Genomic DNA, 19,542 nt, shown 5'->3' with positions numbered 1-19,542 from the left:
GCAGAGGAGGTGGCTGGAGTTTTTAAAGGGAGGGAAAAAAGCCTCCGAAGTCCCTTGATCTTCTGAAGCCCTGAACTCTTATATTCCATTTATAGCCCGAGCTGGAATGACACCCCCCTTGATTAGGGACTGTCCAATCCAACTGCATGTGTCAGGATTGTACAAGGCACTAAGTGAAATATATATATGCCCTTATAGAGTTTAGCACACTGGGTCCACCTCCAGGGCACAGGCTGTAGCTCATTCCGACCACTGCTTCTCTCCCAGGAATCGTTTTCAGGGGGGGTCTTCAGGTTTTTTGGGGGAGCCACCTTCACTCTCAAGTTTAAGCAACACAAAATGGCACCTAAGAAGGACGTTAAGAAACCAGCAGCAGCACCAGCACCAGCACCCGCACCAGCACCCGCGCCAGCGCCCGCTAAACCCAAAGAACCAGCAATCGATCTCAAGAGCATCAAGGTAATGGATGAACGCGTGCTGATGGCTGACCCCAAACGCTCCCAAGAGGGAAAGTTAGCAGAGTTCTTGCTGAAAGCCGCAGTGAAATGTTGTGTGTGTTTGGTTCCCGTCTGGGGACTGCAGTGAAGTGACTAAGTAACCCTCAGGCAGTGGATTTCTTGAGCTGCTGAGCTTTTGGCTGTTTTGGTAGCTTGGAGGGGTGTGAGGCATGGCGCATGATTTAACTCAAGAGTGGAGCTTGGTGACTTCAAGCATATTGTGGAGGGTCACCCTCAGAACTTCTTACCAAACCAGTATCAGCCTGACTTGTTTAGTAAAGCTGAATTTACAAAGTTCCGCTAAAAACAAACAAACAAAAAACAACCCCAAGAAAACCCATGAAAATTAATCCCCCAAACCCTGAAGTAGGTGCATGAAGACTGGAAAAGGTTACTGGAACTTGGAATGAAACGCTTTCCCACAGCATGGCACTAAAAACAGATGTTATTTTGCAATTTCTCCTCAAAGTTCTTCCCAAATTTTTGCAATCACTCAATGACCCATTGGGCATGTGTTTTAAGATCAGCACTGCTTGTCTTTAAAAGCAGCAGAGATTAAAAAGATTCGGCAAGTTCACTTAATTTCATTTTCTCTGTACAACCAACACTGAAAAACACTGTGAGCTAGAAAGCCATGAATGCAAGTGCTTCAAGTTATTTCCTCTCACCTTTTCGTAATTGCTCAAAAATCACAATTTGCTGCAAACTGAGAGTAAGGAAGAGGAAAAGGCTTCCACAGGTTTCCCTCTGTCTGCATGCCCGTTGGAACTCATTCTGAATTTAGACTTTGCATGCCATCCAGCATCACCGATCTTGGCCGTAACCCTCTGAAAAGAATTCCCCAAGCACTCCTCAAAGGGAAATCTCTATTTAGGAAAGAGTAGGGGGAGGTTAAGCAGTTAAAGAGATGAAGGGACAGACCTACTTCTCTGGGCTTGACTATAAATAGTTGTTCTCCACCTACCTGACAAGCTGATTGGTCCTGGGACCAATTTGTTGATAAGGAATCATGCCTACTATGAAGAAAAGAAGGAGTACAAGGACTCCTAATAGGACCTACTCATTTTAATCTCACAATGAATTCTGTTTAAGGTGCCTGAATACATGCAGCCTGTCATCAATACAGTCCCAGGATTATGACCCACTTAGTGAAATTCCTGAAGTTGCCTTTGATTTTCACCACCGGTAGCCAGTATTCTGCTGGAACAGCACATAGCTCCTCCTAAGATTGAAGCTGAACTCACTAGCAAAGCAAAACAAGAGCAAGAGGGGGGAGGAAAAAAAAAATGGAAATATTGAAAACAATCTTAGTGAAAGCCACACAAAAGCCCACTGTTTTTGAGAATACCATCTAAAAATTAGATTAGACTTCACATTTTGCTCATCTCAAAAATGAAGGGGAACACAAGCTACATTGCCTGTGAAGTCATTTACTGTGATTTGATAGCTCTCTATGTCCAGTTCATTAGGAGAAAATAGAATTTTCAACTTCAGTGATCTCAGCTAATCTATCTTAACATAAATAGACCTAATAGTATATTACCAGCTAAAAAAATGGCAGTCTGCAGTCTAAGACAATCCAACTCACTCTTCTGCACAGACAGCTCTCCTCTACAGCAAGGGATATATGCCAACAGCAAAAAGAGAATGCTCTAGGTTTTATCAGATCCAATATGACAAAAGAGAGTCTTCTTAAATCCTTTTTTCTGATAGATCAGACAACGTTATTACTCTTTGAAGTGTGGAAAAACCTGGGCTAGCAAAACTTTCTTAACACTAATGGTAACACACAAGCATTACTATTGCCATTTGCAAATGAGTGAAGCTATGAGCAGCATGATGGAGGACGCAGGTCTGCCCTGCAGTGTGGCTGGCACAATCTCTGTCCCACCACGGCCTTAGCAGGCCAGGGCCAGGAAGCAACACAGTGCTGCAACACAGGCACAGAGAGCCCCCAGCAATGAAGGGCCCACCCAACTGCATGGCGATCACCACGAGGTGATGCAGGAGCCCACATTGTCTGTCAAGGGGACAGGTCCCTTCAGTCCCAAGCCTTTGCCCCACACCTGGACCTCCACGGCAGTCCAGGGTTGCTCAGATGGACATGGCACCTGCAGGATCAGCTCTTTGAGCACACAATAGGAACAACCACAGTGCTTTCGGCACGGTGTCTTGCAGCAGGACTGGACAACCTCCTCAAGTGCCAGCCAGCCAGCCATCCTGGATTACCCATTTTCACTCGCTGACACCTCAGGAAATTAGGGGAAATAGTCTTCTCTTCTAACCAATTTGACCAGGAGATGTATGTAATTGGATACAGAAATACACTCTCTCTGACTTTTAGCTCAGTCCCTTCTTTTAGCATTAATGAATCCTGAATCCTTCCATTCAACCAGCAAAGCGTCAGCACAGAAAAAGGCACCGCACCACTTCCACCAAAACTTAAGAGCCAGACAGTACCTAAACCTCAGCTTCTGACCAGGACTCTCTTCTGATCAGCACCCTCTTCTGGAGCTCTTGTGCTGATCTACCAAGTGTGGAGTCAAAGCCCCAGCACTTTCAACAGCAATATCAAATGGGCTCCCCAATGCTCACCAGGGGAATTATCAGTCATCTCAGAGCTTGCTGCAAACAAAGGATTCCTGGGATTACCGGGCTGTGGGGCCAGCAATGTTCTGGAGAGTCACCAAGCCAGTAGACACACAGAAAGGCTTTCTTAATTTTTACATCCAAGCTCCCTCTATTCATTACAGCTGGAGTGGGTAAGGGTAGAGCTGCCAAATCAGGGTTTACATCAGCCAAATAACCAAATCTGGCAGCGCACCTCGTTTTCAGTGGGTATCAAAAACCATAATATTCTCCAAAACAAACAAGAAAGAGGTTACCCAATATTGCTGATCATTCTTTCGGGGATATTCCTCCCCTCAAACGCCTTGCTTGGTCATTATGCAGTCCTACCTTGAGCCTCTTGGGATGCACGCTTTATAAGCCAAGATTAAGAAGTCTTAGACTGGATTCTTGCAAAAATAAGTACACCCAAAATCACCTAGCATCCTCAGAAGAGGCAATGGGCCTTTCATCTTCTCTTGTTATTACTGACTATTCTTTCCATGGACACTTTAAATTAACCCAGTTGAAGGAAATGACTTAGTAACATACTAGCAGCTAGTGTGAGATTTGCTATTTTTGAGCACCATCTATTGACTAAAACCCTGAGTAACAGGAATATCAGACTGCTGAAGACTCAAGTCTCAGCCTTTCCCTCAGCTCACCCTAGGTTATAGTGCAACCGGGACAGAAAGGAAATCAAGGCAAGGACTGAGAACAGGAGGAATTCATTTCGATGTCAAAGATTAAAGACCTTTTTTCCTCTACTCAAGGAACATCAACTCTGAATTTGCTTCGCGTAAGCCTTTCAAGTCTAAATTTATATTTCCCTTTTCCAAAAGCGTGTCCTGGGACTTTAATGTCAAATACAAAGGTTAAGAATTAAATCACTGACAGAAGAAGAACAGAGTGATGCACACATTGGAATATTACACTGGACTTCAACAGGAACCAACCATGATTAAAAGAATATACAACCATTTGAGTCATTTTGTTAAGAGACTCTGGAATTTAGTACTTCAAACTGTAGGGAAGGATATTCCCCCAAAAGTTAGCTCATCTGTTTTGTTAACTTTCTTCGCATGTGCATGCCTCAGAAGGTCTGAGCTGATGAACAGCACTACTATGGAACATTTACAATGAGAACTTCTCAGGTGTTTGGTTTTGCAACAGAAGGCTAAACCTCAAAATGTTCAAACCAGAAGCAGGTAGACAGTGTTTCCTCATGTTTAACTCTGTCCCTACCACTAACGTGAAGCGTGTGCTGCTTTTTTTCTTCTGGAATCTTGAAGGGCCCTTCCCAGCACATACATCCAGTCCTTGGATCAATAGCAGCCTTGCATCACTGACCACAAGGCTTTGGGATCTGGAGATGCTGAGCTCAGTGCTTTTCTTTGTAGTGATTTGGATGCATAGCACTTTGATCCAGTGTCACACCAGGTCCTTTTCTTAGAGTACACCTGAGTGTATTTCCCAAGTACCCATGGTGTAACTGATGCTCCTTTTTCACAGTGGTGTTTTCAAGGAGACTGATTATGCCGTACCCTATTGCAGATACACTAGCTGCATCTTTGGGGGAAAGTAACTCATAATTATCAGCTAACAGATATTTGCTAAGGCCTTGTGCAACTGCGTGATGCATGACAAAGCCTGCTGCATGGATGCAAGCCTGTGTGATTGTGTTGTTTTTAAATACAGAGCTCTTAAGACTACAAAAAGCGTTTCTCCAAATGTCCTTAACTCTTAATATGTTCAGTACTCAAGAAGGTCATCTCTGAACATGCACTGCATTGGATATAACCAGAGAGGTAAACTCACTAAATGCACTGACAGAAAACTGCTGGGCTGGAGGGCGAGCAGGGCTGCAAATGTCAGCTCAAGTGCTCAGAGAGCAATTGCACTGCAGACAAACTCCTTGTGAAGTGGCAGAATGAGAACAGCAAGGTTAACAGTAGCTTTGCTCATAGCATTAAGGGCTTTCTGAGAAACTGGCAGGTTCCTGGCTGAAATTTTTGGCTCAGGCCTTTAGGTTATGCCTGACCCAACACCAGTGACACTCCAGATTCTTTGGGATGGATTTAGCTACTAGACAAGGTCACTGGTCCTAAGCGCCCTTCAGGTAGGAAGGAGACAAACACCAATAAGACCTCACCTTAAGAGACATTGAATTATCTCCCCGACCATCCAGACCAGCTTCCTGAAGTGCTGTTAAGCAAGGAGCCCCGCAGAAATATATTTTGTCCATATATTTTAGGAAACACTGTCTTTAAATGGTTTTTCAGGTTAGCAAAGTAATGGCTTCCCCTCCCCCCCCACCTATCCCCCCCTTCTTTTTTTTTTTTTTAATTTCAAACAAGACCCATTCTTAGTAATTCACAGCTTTGGCAGCATGGCTTTGATGGCACTTAAGACAACCTTTGGAGGGTCCAAAGAGTGCCAAAATTTGGTAGAAACAACTGAGTTCAGAGCAAATGACAGAAAATCCCAAAAGCGCAACTAGAGTAATTTCAAGTGCTAGCAACAATTGCACTGCAGAGGCTTTCTCCCACCAACAGATTAATTGAAACAACCTAACAGTAGTTCCAGCAGTTTACAACCCCTTAGCACACAGAGAGATCACTACTGATAGCAATAAGATACTTGAGTTCATCTTACATAAGGTAAGAAGGTGACTAATTTGGCCCATGACTCATAAAGAAAGAAGCTGACTGTAAGAAGATATGAAACAGCCAAGATGGAAATTCGCCCCTGATTCCTTGGGGCTTTATTACATCTCACACACACTGCCAAAAAACGCTCTCAGCTGGCTAGTTTGCTGCATAGCACCTAAATGTCAAGTAGCAATAGCTTAAATGATGTTAATACTCTACTACTGCCACTGGGAGGCACGTTAAAACAAGGCATCCCTTGGAGAGCAGCGTAGAGCTCCAGAGCCTCACATTTCCTCGCACATCCCCTCGATTACACACATTCACGCACAACTAAATGCAATTAGAAAAGAGACACACTAACAAGCGAGCACAGCCGACTGTCCTTCCCACTGTGAAGCCAATAAAGCCTGTGCAAAATGCTATGATCAGCAGCTGCGATGCGTTTCACACTCAGGCATTTCAAAAGGGCACATTTAATTAATTGCTAAGGTTTATCTAAAAGTTTTTGCCTAACTGTAAAGTCACAAACTTTCATGTAAGCAAGGCACAAAGCTACAAAGAGTGCTTAGAGGGGAAAAAAATTATCACTGTAAAACCCATTTAGCTAAAAGATGTAGAGCTGTTCTTCCAAACCTCACGGCATCTTATATTTCTCTTCCATACATTAGCAGTGTTCATCCTTATTCTTTCTCCTATTATATTCCTTGGCAGTTTCATTCTCAAAAAAGAGCTCTTTCTCAACGCTCACCCCCTCATGGTGTTTCTCTGTCTTATAAAGGACATGAGGCTAAATCCATCAGGCTGCTGATTTTTACTTAAATGAAAAATAGCCTCTGAAATCCACAGCATCCATCACACCAGCTACTGAACCAGAGTGAGGGTCAGCAGCCTGCTTTATGGATGGGTTGGAGAGCTGTGTAATCGTGCACTCGATCATGTCTGTTAGAAAACATGTGCAGCTGTATTAACCAAGGAGGAGGCATTAGCAGTGAGCAGACACGTGAACTGCTACGGGCTCAACCCCAGCTACATCCACCCAGAAATAAAAGAAATCCCTTGAGGTCTGGATGAACAGCTAAATATGTACCAAAAATCCTTAGGGACTGCCTGATCTTTCCCTCTCTGATTTTTAGAGACATCTGAAAAGTTCTCAATCACTCCTACAGAATCATTACCATGAATTACCTGGTGGCTCCCTAATCCAAACCTAGCTACAATTCTCTTCTCTGTAACTCAGCCAAAGAGCAGCAAGCAGATGGAGCAGCTTTAACTCCAAGCTGGTTTAACTCCAAGCACCTCTCCCTGGTGTCTTTCACTTTGCCCAGGTACTTGCAAAGAGCACAAAGTGGCCATCCCTCAGCACAGCTGTACTTGCAGTGCCCTCCAGTCCAAATAGGTGGGCACAGCACACAAGTTTGTGTGGATTGGGTCTTCTGCTTATCTGGTGATGAAGAGCCCCTGTCCACCCTTCTCTGGATAACTAGGATCTGGTCAGAACATGTTCCATTAGCAATTAGAAGAATAGAAGATGGTCACAAACTACATAGTCAAATGCCTCAACCAAAAATAAAATGATACAAAATAAGTCAGAAAAAAACAGCACTTTTCCTTGCTATAGCTGTCCTCCTCCTGGATGATAACCTCATCTGTAAGTAAGGGTGGAGCCATGTTTGACAAATACAGCTCCTACTGGTCTTTCCATATATTGCAGTTCCTTCACTCCTTCATCATTATTTTTGCTGGAGGTTTGGGGATGGCATTTGTGTCAGTTCTATCTAAAAGTTACATTTTATTTAAAAACACCCACACCACACTAAACTCCCTGAAATTTCACCTTCTTCCTAAGGCCCTGAGACTCATCACATGTAAAACAAGAAGCATTTTAAAGCCCCCAACAAACCCTGTAGGCTTAGAGCTTCTTAATTGAAGTGTGCCCATGATAGATAACTTCTCTCCAGTGAAACAATATCTAGGGCACTTTTATTCAAGAATCAGTGACAAAACAAAGGGTTGATACGGTGCACAAGTATCTCCTCCTGTAAAACCTGAGTCAAAGTCTCATACAGTCAAGAGTGCTGTAGTGCCTGCTTACATGGATAACCCTCTCAATTTATACTTACTTGATAGCCCACTGAAGCCAGGTGACTGGCTAATCCAGGTATCAGTTTTCTCTGCTCAAGACAAACGCACCCCAATCATTTTCTTGTTGGCATTTAAAACCTTTTGGAATGGGTTTTGTTGTAGTATTTAGTAATAGGCTGGATCTGGAATCTAGAAGATATTCAGGAAAATTTTCCTTGAGCAAAAATTCAATTGTGTTTCCAGGGAAAAATTTTCCAGCCTCCAGCACTGCAGAGCAAGAGGCTGAGGGCAGGAGGAAAATTCCACAAAAGGCAACACACTACTTTGACCCAGGCAACATTTCAGCTCTGCCAAAGTCTTTGGAGAGCTCCTCTATTAATGCATTGGGACTGATGGCCAAGGTCTATATTAGCTTTCTCACTGCCCGTGCTCGTGCCCCAGCCGGTTTTAATTAGGAGATCTGAACTGTGCTAAATCAGTGCGGGCTAAATGAGACAAAAACATCAAATCCCTTTTCTGTGTAACCCCACGGCTGTGCCCTGCCCTGACTACGTCTCCATTCCCACATGATAACAGATCACAAGTAGCAGGACAAGCAAAAGAAGAACTGGCAGCAGAGTTATTTTTCGGGCTCTGTATGTTTTCCAAGGAATTCCCCCAAAATGCAAATAACCCATTTGGACAAAACATCTTCAAACAAAAATGTGTAGCTCAGAAAATTCTTTGCAGTTGTACCTTTAGATTTTAAGAGGGGAAGTAGTTAAAGTTTCAAGTAGCACTAATTATTTTGACCTATCTTGATTGTTCAATCTTTAAAAAAATATTAAGTCTGGTTGGATTTGATCATTTCCTTTTCATACTGAAAAAAGCTGAAACAGTTAAGCTTATCTCCAGGTTAACTAAGTGAGCAACAGGAGAAAGTTCCTCACCCATCGCATTTTATCATTTGAAAGAAAGGAGTGGCAAATGCACAGCAAAGGAGAATGGATGTTAAGAGGAGTGGTTTGTATGAATGGAGTCTCTTGCTGTAGTACAATCTTCCCATCCCGGCTCCATGAATCTCCTTATCCAGTTGGAGTGACAGAAAGGAAGCAAAGTTTGGAGCAGTTTTCCCTCATTCTTTTACTTTTCATTGCATCAGTTCAGAGATGTGAGCCAGGCTTGGAAAGTGCTGTGTTATAGGAATAGGCCTTTGCTACTGGAGAAACTGTACAACCTCTCTTCTCCAGCTTATCCTTAAACTCTCACTTGTAATCCCACCAGGACCACCCTGCAGCCCAAAAGCCACTGCTGTCTTTCCCCTCCATGACCAATTTAGTCCCCCTTCCAGCACGCAAAGCTTGACAGGCGTCCTTGCTTCAATCACAGCTTCTTCCACATACCTGCACCACAAAAACCCTTCCATTTCTCAACTTCAGCAACTCCTCCTCTCATCACACCAGTAAGCTCTGAAGTTGGCATGCTAGGGTCATAAGTCAAGCCCTAAAAGGAAGGTGCCCTAAATTCCTCACTGCCCTGCATAGTACACCCCCTCATCAGCTGCAAACCTAGTAATATAGTTGGGTCCAGACGTGTGCATAAATTGGCCCTTAGAACCCTTGAAAATTTGGAAAACACAAGCAGCGCAGTGCAAGATCTTGGATTGGACACCACCTCAACAAGCAGGTGAACCTTCTTCCCAGCGCCAACACCTAGATTGCACCAAAAAGACAAGCAGCACCACTCATCTAAGGCAGATCTCTGCATCATCCAAATAAGGGCTTGAGAAAAGCCAGCAAAGGAACAAGCAGTACTAGTGATTTCATGGGCTTTGAAACAAACCCAAAGCATGCTATCCAGCTGCACCTAACACACAACTTGCAAGCCACGTGTAAAACAAGCCAGCTGGGCAAACGCGTGGCACCTCTTGCCCTCAGCGCTCCTCGATTGCTGATTTCATAGCTTACTGGAGAAATAGGAGCCTTTCCTATCTTGGTAGGCCTGGACAAGGAATATCCACTCTTGATGGTCCAGACCCAGAAAATGCTGACACGATCCAAACTTGCTGCTTGCTACTCCCTGCCCCTCTCCAACCTCCTAAAAATAGTCGTAAGATGTCCATCAAGGCACGGTGCCTCCTGTCACTTTGCCCTAAGAAAGCTAAAGAACTCACCGAGGGGAGGGGCAGCTTCCTTCTGACACCTAATCCTGGCAATGCCGTCAGCGCTGCCAGATAAATAAGGGGAAGAAAGGCCAGGAAAGCAGGACCACTCTCAGAGACCTCTCAGCTAATCCCTCCGGCCCGTCCGCCGCTCTCCTTGTCCATCTCTCAATCATGGTGGGTCCACTGCAAAGCTAATTATTAGCAGCGAGCCAGCGTATTTTACAGGAGTAAATTCAGCTTCTTGTTCATGTTGGTTCTGGGGGGAGGACAGGGCGGAAGACGGCAGTTGAGGTTTGCTTGATTTTCCTCCGCAGTATTTTTAATACAAGAATGTATCGTAGTTTAATGCTTTATGAAACAATGTTCTGTCAAAAGCTAATTTAAACACAAGCTTGAAAGGTGTGATTTATTTTCTATGTTAATGTAAAAAAGAAAAAAAAAAAAGCTGCTAGTTATAAATATTACTTCAAAAGGTTGTACTTAAGTGAGCCTGAAGTAATAAGTGACCTAGTGGTACATAAACAGCCTGTTTGTTAGTTAAGAAACTTTAGATTGTTATTGCTTCTGGCCAAAACTTTGGTGTTCCCAGGGATGCAGGTTTTTACAAGAATCCTAAAACCAGGCCTGGGGATGCATTTTCACATGGCAGGTTGCTAGTTTGGGTTTCTGTGGCAGAATTACATGAGGCAAGACAGATAGGAGAACACTCAGCTACCTTGAGCTATTTGCTTTCTCTCAGTGCATTTTCAGCAGTACTACTTCTTTTTTTTCTTTCTCTTCCCCACTGCAGTCCTTCACACCTGACCAAATCAATGGTAAGTGAAACAAAAACTAAACTAACAGGGAGCAGGAGGGGGGAACATAATGGCTACCGAAAAGCTAAACGTTCACTGGTCTTAAGAGCTCTTTTGCCATCTGCATCACTTCTGTGCATCTGTCAGGCCACATTTCTTTGCTGTCTTGGAAGATACTCATGGATTGAGCTGGATGCTTTAGAAAACAAGCAGGTTCTCCCCCAGCCCCCCCTTCCTAAGCTATTTTTTGTGATTGATTTCCTTCCAACAGATCGAGTTCTCCAAGGAGCAGCAGGATGGTAAGTTACAAGACAGCTGATGTGCTTTACACGTATGTGAGTTCAGACAGGAGCTACAGTCTTGAAAGCTTAAACTCTACCAAAAGATGAGCTAGGGCTTCATTCACCTAGTATAATTCACGACACTCTTGACTCCAGAGTTGCTGTGCTGACTTAAACTGAATAACAATGTGGCCTCAGATTTACACGTTATTTATCTGGGGGCTTATATGCCACCAAAGTTGACAAGTATATGACCTGATGTGCGAAGGGGAAATACAATGGTGCTACCACTTCTACCTGCTGAACGTTCTCCAGCAGGGCTGGCTGCTCATAAGCAAGATCAAAATGCTTTTTTTTTTTAATTTATTTTCTTAAAGCTATGAGGCAGTTGAAGACAAAAAGAAAAAATTAAAATAAAATAAAAGGAAGCTGAAAAATTTAATTTAGCTGTGCATTTATATGAAGAGAAAACATTTCACTGCAGGCTCACATGTCACTTTTGCTAGGAGATGCTATGGAAGAGGGGGCAGAGAGGCTATTTTATTTTAAATATATTCATGAAGCATGGAAATGGCTGGCAAATAAGTGACTCATGAACTGTCACAAAATGTAATTAGTCAGTGCACTACAGTTCTCCAGCATCTCGCATTATTTACATTTCTTTTGGTGAACTGCTGAGAAGCAAGTCAGAAATTCACCCCCACTTGAGCCCTAGAAACCTAAATGTGTGTTTTAACTACCTTAAAGAGGCACTTGGATTATATTAAATAATGTGGACTTCAATACCTCTCAAAAATGCAGTGGCAGTTGCAGTAGTCTTCTCACTGTGAAGAACTTATTTGGAATGGAATACACAAGAATTTACTAGAGATCCAGAGGATAGGGAACAACTTGAAGCAGAGGTTAAAAGAGCTCTAAGCTTCCCAAATATCAGCCTGTTCTATCTTAAACCATCAAAACCAACAGGGAAAGATACTCTGAAGCAAGTAGGGCTGGAACCATTCTTCTTCATGACATCCAAACACGCAAAACATTTTCCTTTGTGGCCAGGACTCCTCATTGCTTTGCAATCTTAAAACTTCTACAGAAGCGTAGGGAGTTGAAAGAGACATGTCATCAATTCAAAACTGACACATCTAACAAGACAAAAGACTTTTATCAGCTTCCTTCCGTATTTCAGACCATCCAGCTGCTATCTTGCTGCAGTGACTAAGGTAAACAGAGGAGTAATTAAAGTCCACTTGAGAGAAGGAGAATTTCCCACCCTCAGTTGCTATTTCCATCCATGCAAGCAGCTGGTTATTGCCCTCCTTACAGAGGGATTTTTACACTTGCTTATTCCAGCAGAGGTATAAACAAGGACTACCTACAAAAAAGTAATTGAAGATATGGCAGTGATGTTCACACCTAAGGCAGAAAAAATTTCTGAGCTAGGGAGCTGTGTTCAGAGCCCAGTGAACATAAAACTTCATGGGATTTACAGAGTAGGGAAACCCCGATGGCTTTTCTAATAACAAAGAGGCATTGCTCTATACTTTGCTCTGGCTAAATGTCAGGAATGCACCAGATGAAAGATCTGATCGCACAGTATAAATCAGCACAGCTCTATCAACCTCAGTTGCAAGAGCAGAAGCTGATATGAAGCTGGTATATTTTAAGGGGAAGCTCCACACAGGTCCAGAAGGCCTTGATTTCATAGTCTGCAGTAAAAGCTGTAAGGGGAGAGGGCTAATAGTAAAGGGGCATAGGTCTCACACATCAAACAGTAAGATGATTAGTTTCAGATGTATTAGATTACAGCCTAGCAGGTTGTACATCCCGTATCAGCAGTTCTGCTGGATGCCAGAATCTCCTGCAGTAGCGTGGTTTATGGATAGCTAAAGCAAGAGCCTAAGCACCTCTGCGCCATATGTTCCCAGCACAAGACGAATAAGGACATGACTTGATGTGGTTTGTTACTCCTAAATTTGCCCTGAGGCACAAAGGACATTCCACCTACATATACTGTGAGACGGAGTCCTCTCTAGCTGCGGGGAGACCATCACAGCCAAGGGAAGGGCACGCGTTTGGCTCACTTGAAGTCAAAACATAGCACCGTCAGGCACGGCAGTTCAGCAGAGGTAGCTGCACAGACCAAGGTGCTCCAGACATACGAGGTTCAAAGACTGCCTTTCAGCTAAGCCTTTGGGTTTTTTTTTTTTGTTTGTTTGTTTTTTTTTAATATCTTGGTTTACTGCAACAGTAGTCTAAAAAGCTTGAAGAATTTTTAAGATGATTAACACGGAGCTTTGCAGATAGACAACGTGATAGGCAACTGCCCGCACTGATTTTTGTAAGAGCCATGTTAGTACACCAAAGTACTTGGTGAGCAGCAAGGGCAGAATAAAGGAATGTTGATAACCTGGCATCACTAAAAGAAACCAAGTCTTGAAGTTGTACACATTGGGAATGCACCATAATAAGGAACCACACAAGCATTGCCTAGACATTCACACTTCTTTAATAAGTGGGTACAGACTGCAAATGGCAGACAAAGGAGGGAATAAGTTATTCTGTTGTTCTACTCTATGATTCTTAATGATTCAATTCTCCCTCTGCAACTGCCTGAAAGGAGGCTGTGGCAAGGTGGGGGGACTGGCCTCTTCTCCCAGATAACTTGTGATAGGACAGAGATCTTAAATTGTGCCAGGAGATTCAGGTTGGATGTAAGGAGAAATTTCTTCTCAGGGTGGTCAGGCACTGGAACAGGCTGCCCAGAAGGGTGGTGGAGTCTCCTTCTGCAGAGGGTTCAAGAAATGTGGAGATGCGGAGCTGAGCAGGCGCAGTGGGGATGGGTTGATAGTTCAACTAGATATTCTTAATGGTCTTTTCCAACCTTAATGGCTCTATGATTATGAACACAGGTGGAAGTGTCATTGTAGGGGAGCTTTAAGGCAGAGCAGAAGTAGGAGCACTTAAACTCTACCTTCTAGTTCCTTGTTAGTAGCATGTGGTTAAGATGCTGAAATGGCAAGCAGAACCCACTGAATCAGGCAGATATTTTGTGCAGCTAGGTACTGTGGCAGAATAGTCACAGTTTTCAGATGAGATATACAGTGGATTATTCAGTCATCTTCTGCTGCTATGTCAAGTAAAGAAACTTGTTCTTGAATGGTAAGGGCTGTAGAAAGCTGATTTCATTGTGTTTGAAATAACTACAAGGTCCATTGCAAAACTGCCGGCGGCTTTTAGAGTCAAGAAAGCTACAAATGGTAGTTATAAAAGTTTAAAAATAGTGAAACCCAAATGTCAGAGGAGTTTTTCTTGGAACTGCAGGCCAAAAATTCCCCTGCTAACTGCCCTGGAGTCGTTGGAACAGTACCAGCAGACAACAGGCTCACAGCTTTGTCAGTAATGGTCAAATCGTAGCCGCCTGCCTCAATCTAACCATTGCTCTTCCTTTGCAGACTTCAAAGAGGCCTTCCTCCTCTTTGACAAGACAGGTGATGCCAAGATTACCCTGAGCCAGGTCGGTGACATCGTTCGGGCACTGGGACAGAACCCCACAAATGCTGAGATGAACAAGATCCTGGGCAACCCCAGCAAAGAGGGTAAGAACCATGCTATCTCTCTTGGGCCCTTTTTCAAGCTGGGGAACTGATTGGGAAACATCAGTACTTATGTAGGAGGGAGATTGCTCCAATAGGGAAGCAAGGCAGGTTCTCCAGAAGCAATATGGGGAATTTTGTGCCTCTTTGTGACCCAGACTGCTCAGCAAGGGTCTATTTCTAGCAGCAGCTCTTTTGCATTAGCTGAGACATACCCCAAGAGTAGAAACCCGACTGATTATTTTAGCTGAACAGAACGGCCTTTTTAAAACTGCTACAAACCTAGACATGCACAGCACACATGGCAATTTATTACTGGACATTACTAACTGTCACTTTCTATTTCCTTTCCTCTTCTGTAGAGATAAAAAATGCTAACTTTGTGATAATCTCCTACTAACAAGGACTTGACTCCAGGACATCCCCAATTTCATTCCAACAGTACATATTAGGATAGGCTAAACAATGTCCAAACCCTCAGGCCTGGAAAGAGAGGCTCTAAAGAACAGTTTATAAGTCTTGAGTTAAGCATTAGCATCAGTGGGAAGTGCTAAGCAAAAGACTAATACTGAGCTGAGACGGTGCTCTAAGCAACTGTACCAATAACTGAACAACATCTTTAGTGAAAAAGATGGGTAGTAAAATAGTTTCTGTAACTACCTACTCGAAAATCTCTTATATTTCCATCTATTACATTCCATCCTTGCCCAGATGAAAGCTGCTCCTTGAAAGGATTTAAATAAATTAAAAAAAACCTTCTGGCAGCCTTGCCATCTGGGGAAGGCCTCACTGAAGACCTCGGCTTCTGGCTCGTGAAAACAAATGGGCAAGATGCACTAAGCTTGTAGGGCCTTAAGCCTCCACAAAGAGTATGTTGAAGAGCAAATTTGGATACCACCTCCACTGGGCATCCTATTTTTAGTTTGTTTATACTTGTGCCAAGTCACGTCTAGGAGAACCTGATGAGTCCAGTAACACGATGTTGAAAAACCCAGGGGCTTTAAGACCCAGAATCTCACTCTTCTTGCCCTAAACCCTAAGCAGTAGGAAAGGAGTTCTGTTTCACTGTATTCTGTAGCTCCCCCATTGCCAAAATCTTTTTGAAGATCAACTCATGTAGCACACTTCATTTCTGAAGGAAATATATATACAACACACACATACTATATAAAGTGGAGTAGAGAAAAGATGTGACAAATCAGATGGACTCAAAAACTCCCACGATAAGAGAATCCAGATGCTGCAGAGCAGCCAAATCCTGTGGCAAAAGGGGCACGCAAGTGAGGTGGGAGGCTTTCCCAAATTTCAGTGTGAATATCCCAGGTGAACGTTCGAATGCCTAGCAGCACTGCAACTGATGCTTTCTTTTTAGAGATGAACGCCAAGAAAATTACCTTTGAAGAGTTCCTGCCCATGCTGCAAGCAGCTGCTAACAACAAGGATCAGGGTACCTTTGAAGACTTTGTTGAAGGTCTGCGTGTTTTTGACAAGGAAGGCAATGGCACAGTGATGGGGGCTGAACTCCGCCATGTACTGGCCACGCTGGGTAAGGGGTTGTCACATCCGTGAACACAGAAAATAGCTGCTGTTTCAAGGCATGAGAGAGGGAGGAAGAATGTCCTAACTAGCTTATAGAGATAGGAGGCTGCTACCCGAGGCTCTGGGAAAACTGATGCAAAGCAACAGAAAGATCAAAAGCAAGAGTTTTACTTCTAAACTCAAATTAGGTACTAAAAGGGTTCACTGAGGGACAGAGAGAAAAGGCTGAAAACTCTAGTGACCGAAAGCACACAGATAGAAGATGTGCTGCATAGTTCTTGACTCTATAAATGACTAGGAACCCTATGTCTGCGTGCACATGCAGAACTTGCAAAGAAAGTTAAAATGAATAAATCTTAGCTCAGCAACAGATCTTCCTGTTATTACCCCAGAAAAGAAAGCAAACATTTGGAAAAGCTGCAGGATTCAGCCTGAGCTGCGTGTCTGTTTAAGAACTGACCAGGCTGCCTTCATTCTGCAGGTGAGAAGATGACAGAAGAGGAAGTAGATGAACTGATGAAAGGTCAGGAAGACTCCAACGGCTGCATCAACTACGAGGGTATGTGTACATGAGGGGGTTCAACACCCTCTCGTCCTACGTTTCATCCCTGAGTTTCATTGCAGTTGGCTCTTAATTTCTCTGGCAAATTGGGTGGGCAATGCTATAGCTGAGTTACATTGAAAGGTTTATGTGTTAAAATGATGTGCTTAGCCAGCAGTCACATCACAGGAAAGGCTAGGTTCAGCCACAGCAGAGAAGACTACTGTTGTTAGCCCTGGGTCTCTAGACTGACATTCTGTAGAAAAGCTGCCATAATTGGCAGTAAACTAGCCCTCAGCTAATGCTTGGGCAAAGTGTTCCATTTGACATTTAGTCTCATCACATCCAAGCAGGAAGAGAATTTAGTTTGAACAGTACTAAGCACTTCAAACTTCCCATCACGTTACGAAGTTAAACCGGATCAGAAGAGTTCCTTTTCAACACCATGAGCTCCTCAGCAGCTCTTGCTTTTGAAGGTGTCTCCTGAAGTAATGTATTTGCTGCTCCTTCTAACTATCACATCTTTATTTTTCCACAGCATTTGTAAAGCACATCATGTCTGTCTAAGTGGACACCCCCAGATAACAAACGGTACGTTCCCATTTGCATGCTTAACCTTGTCTCTTCGCTACGCTTAAAGGCTTCTTCTTGCCCATGGCCAGACATAGGTTATGAAATCAGCATGACACTGTCTCACCAACAATAAAATTAAACTGCTGTCCAAGAGAAAAAACAGCACAGGAAAGCAGATCCCTGGTCTTATTCCCAGCCCTACAACTGGTCAGAAACTCGGGTGGCATTTCATGGATTTTTCCAACAGCCAGATCATGAAAAAAGGCTCAGTTTACCTGTGAACATGAAAATACTTTGAGCTTAAATATCATTCTAGATTTCTGTTGTCATACAAGAGGAGAGCCTACACTATGCAAGTTGACACCTTGAGACACAATCAGAAAAACAAATCCAAGCAACACCTTCTGCTAATTCAAAGCTTATTGTGGAAAGAACAGCCTGACTACTTTTGTGAACGACTGAGAACAGGTCTCCAAAAGAAATGAAGTAATTATCTTTAGAAAGTATTCTAAGAGTCATAGTCAATAGCCAAAAGAAGGCTCGGATTTGGCAGTATTTCTACAAGCAGAGGGGAAAAAAAAAAAGCAATAAGAGAAACAACACAACCCACAACCTTGATATGCTTCTGATTTGTCAGCACAACAGCTCAACACTTCCCTTTAAAATGCAACAAGATACCGTGGGTATGTGGGCTCCTTTGACCTATGTTATGCTATGTTGGGAGAGAATTCCAACTCGCATACAACTCAACAGACATCTCAAAAGCAAAATCAAGAGCTCCATTTGTCATTTTGCAGTGTTTCCTCAGCCAAAGGTGATTTCTAATTGTACTCTCCCATTCGTCCCTAGAACAAGCCCAATTCAGAAAGACCAGACGGCTCCTGAGATCTGCCTGAGTGAAATTCTTGCTCTGGCAGTTATCATCAACATGGAAATTGAAAGGACTGGACAATATGCCTCCAAACCCTCTACTTTTTTTTATTATTTTTACCAGTGCATCTGCAGGCATTGCCTCTGGGTCACTTCCAAAAACTGAACTTTCTCCAAGGAGAGTTGGATGGAAAATCTGCTACCATCCAGCATTCACAAATCCCAAGCATCTCTTTCCATGTTGTTTCCCATGAAAGAATGTAAACATTTGGAAAAATAAAGCATCAATAAATCCCTGTTGTCACTTCGAGGCTATACAGTCTTTTTTACCCCCTCTAAACCTATTCAAACCTACTCAAACAAGCACTTAATTTATTTCTGTATGTTGTACTCCACAAAATAAAGTCTTATTTGAAAAAAAATATATATATTTGAACATCTTCAAGAGGTCACTGCTTAATATGGATGAAAAGTGCTTGACTGGGGGACTGGGAGGAGGAATAGTCAGGAAGCTGGCACAGACATCAGCACCAACGTGCTTTTGGGGAGAAGGCGGCCTGGAGCTGGCATCAGAACAGCCCCCAGCGTAGCACCTACCCCAGTGCACAGGCAGACCCGACAGCAGCCATGGTGACCCTGCCTCAGGGAGCCACTCTCCCTGGCAAAGACTCTCCAGTACTACAGCAGCAGGCCCACAGTGCAATTGGAAAGGGATCCCCTCAACCAGCTGTATTTAGAGTTCCATGGACAACTAGAACAAGCGATCAGGAATGAGACGCACACAAAGGCTCTGCATGGGGGGAACCAACATCGTGGCTGCCATTCCCTGGGCCACGTGGAGAGCAGCCCCATGTCCATGGAGTAACCAGCCCCCAAGGCTCCACTGTCACCTGCACATCCCTGCCCTTAATCGTAGCTCCTTGCTCCTTTCCTTAAGCATTTGTCAAACTGCCTTAGCCCTCTATCTGAGGGTCAGTTTGTTCTATTAAAATCTGACTTAGCCTTATTAAGTTACAGCGCACAACAGCTCCATCATTCAAGCACCAACAGGTGCACCAGGGGCAGCTGGCATGAGAATAAGCCACAGCACAGCCAGTGGAGCAGCAGCTGCCTCTTTTGCAAGGCTTCCCCCCAAAAAATCTCCTGTACGCTGACAGACAGGGCCAAGCAAGTCTTACAGCTATGCCCTGCCCAGAGACCCATGCCAGGAGGTAGCTTACAGGTGCTTGCTTCACGCATGGCAGGGAAAAAAGGCTTTGATAGAAGGTAAATGGAAGGTCATTGCTTAACTTTGTCCTAAGAAGGCAAGGAAGAGGCATGAACCAAGTTATTTATAGGGCCTCAGCCTTGAGGATGTTTCTCTAAGGACTGCTAGAC

General features: G+C 43.6%; 1 protein-coding gene across 3 annotated transcripts; it reads left to right on the top strand.

The window, feature by feature from the left end:
• The first annotated feature begins 203 nt into the window (after positions 1 to 203).
• MYL1 (myosin light chain 1) lies at positions 204 to 18,473 on the top strand. 3 transcript variants are annotated; one of them, XM_042874768.1, is made up of 7 exons: positions 204 to 459; positions 11,046 to 11,073; positions 14,502 to 14,645; positions 16,015 to 16,188; positions 16,663 to 16,740; positions 17,261 to 17,313; positions 18,145 to 18,473. In XM_042874768.1, the coding sequence occupies exons 1-6, from the start codon at positions 340 to 342 to the stop codon at positions 17,287 to 17,289; spliced, it is 573 nt and encodes a 190-aa protein (XP_042730702.1). In that variant the 5' UTR covers positions 204 to 339; the 3' UTR covers positions 17,290 to 17,313; positions 18,145 to 18,473. The 3 variants fall into 3 exon arrangements, with proteins under 3 accessions (XP_042730702.1, XP_042730704.1, XP_042730703.1); XM_042874770.1 differs by lacking the exons at positions 204 to 459; positions 11,046 to 11,073 and adding exons at positions 10,054 to 10,154; positions 10,771 to 10,795; XM_042874769.1 differs by lacking the exon at positions 204 to 459 and adding an exon at positions 10,778 to 10,795.
• Positions 18,474 to 19,542: the final 1,069 nt, after the last annotated feature.

Source organism: Lagopus leucura, unplaced genomic scaffold, assembly GCF_019238085.1.
Source record: "Lagopus leucura isolate 7727_CA_CO unplaced genomic scaffold, USGS_WTPT01 Super-Scaffold_100012, whole genome shotgun sequence".
In the NCBI taxonomy this organism is placed as follows: domain Eukaryota; kingdom Metazoa; phylum Chordata; class Aves; order Galliformes; family Phasianidae; genus Lagopus; species Lagopus leucura.
This window is presented reverse-complemented; position numbering and strand designations above follow the sequence as displayed.

Excerpts from the sequence above, each read along its gene's own strand:
- MYL1 (XM_042874768.1), top strand. The coding sequence starts at position 340 with ATGGCACCTAAGAAGGACGTTAAGAAACCAGCAGCAGCACCAGCACCA. Across the intron at positions 460-11,045 it reads TCGATCTCAAGAGCATCAAG|ATCGAGTTCTCCAAGGAGCA; the intron begins GTAATGGATGAA and ends TCCTTCCAACAG. Across the intron at positions 14,646-16,014 it reads GGGCAACCCCAGCAAAGAGG|AGATGAACGCCAAGAAAATT; the intron begins GTAAGAACCATG and ends CTTTCTTTTTAG.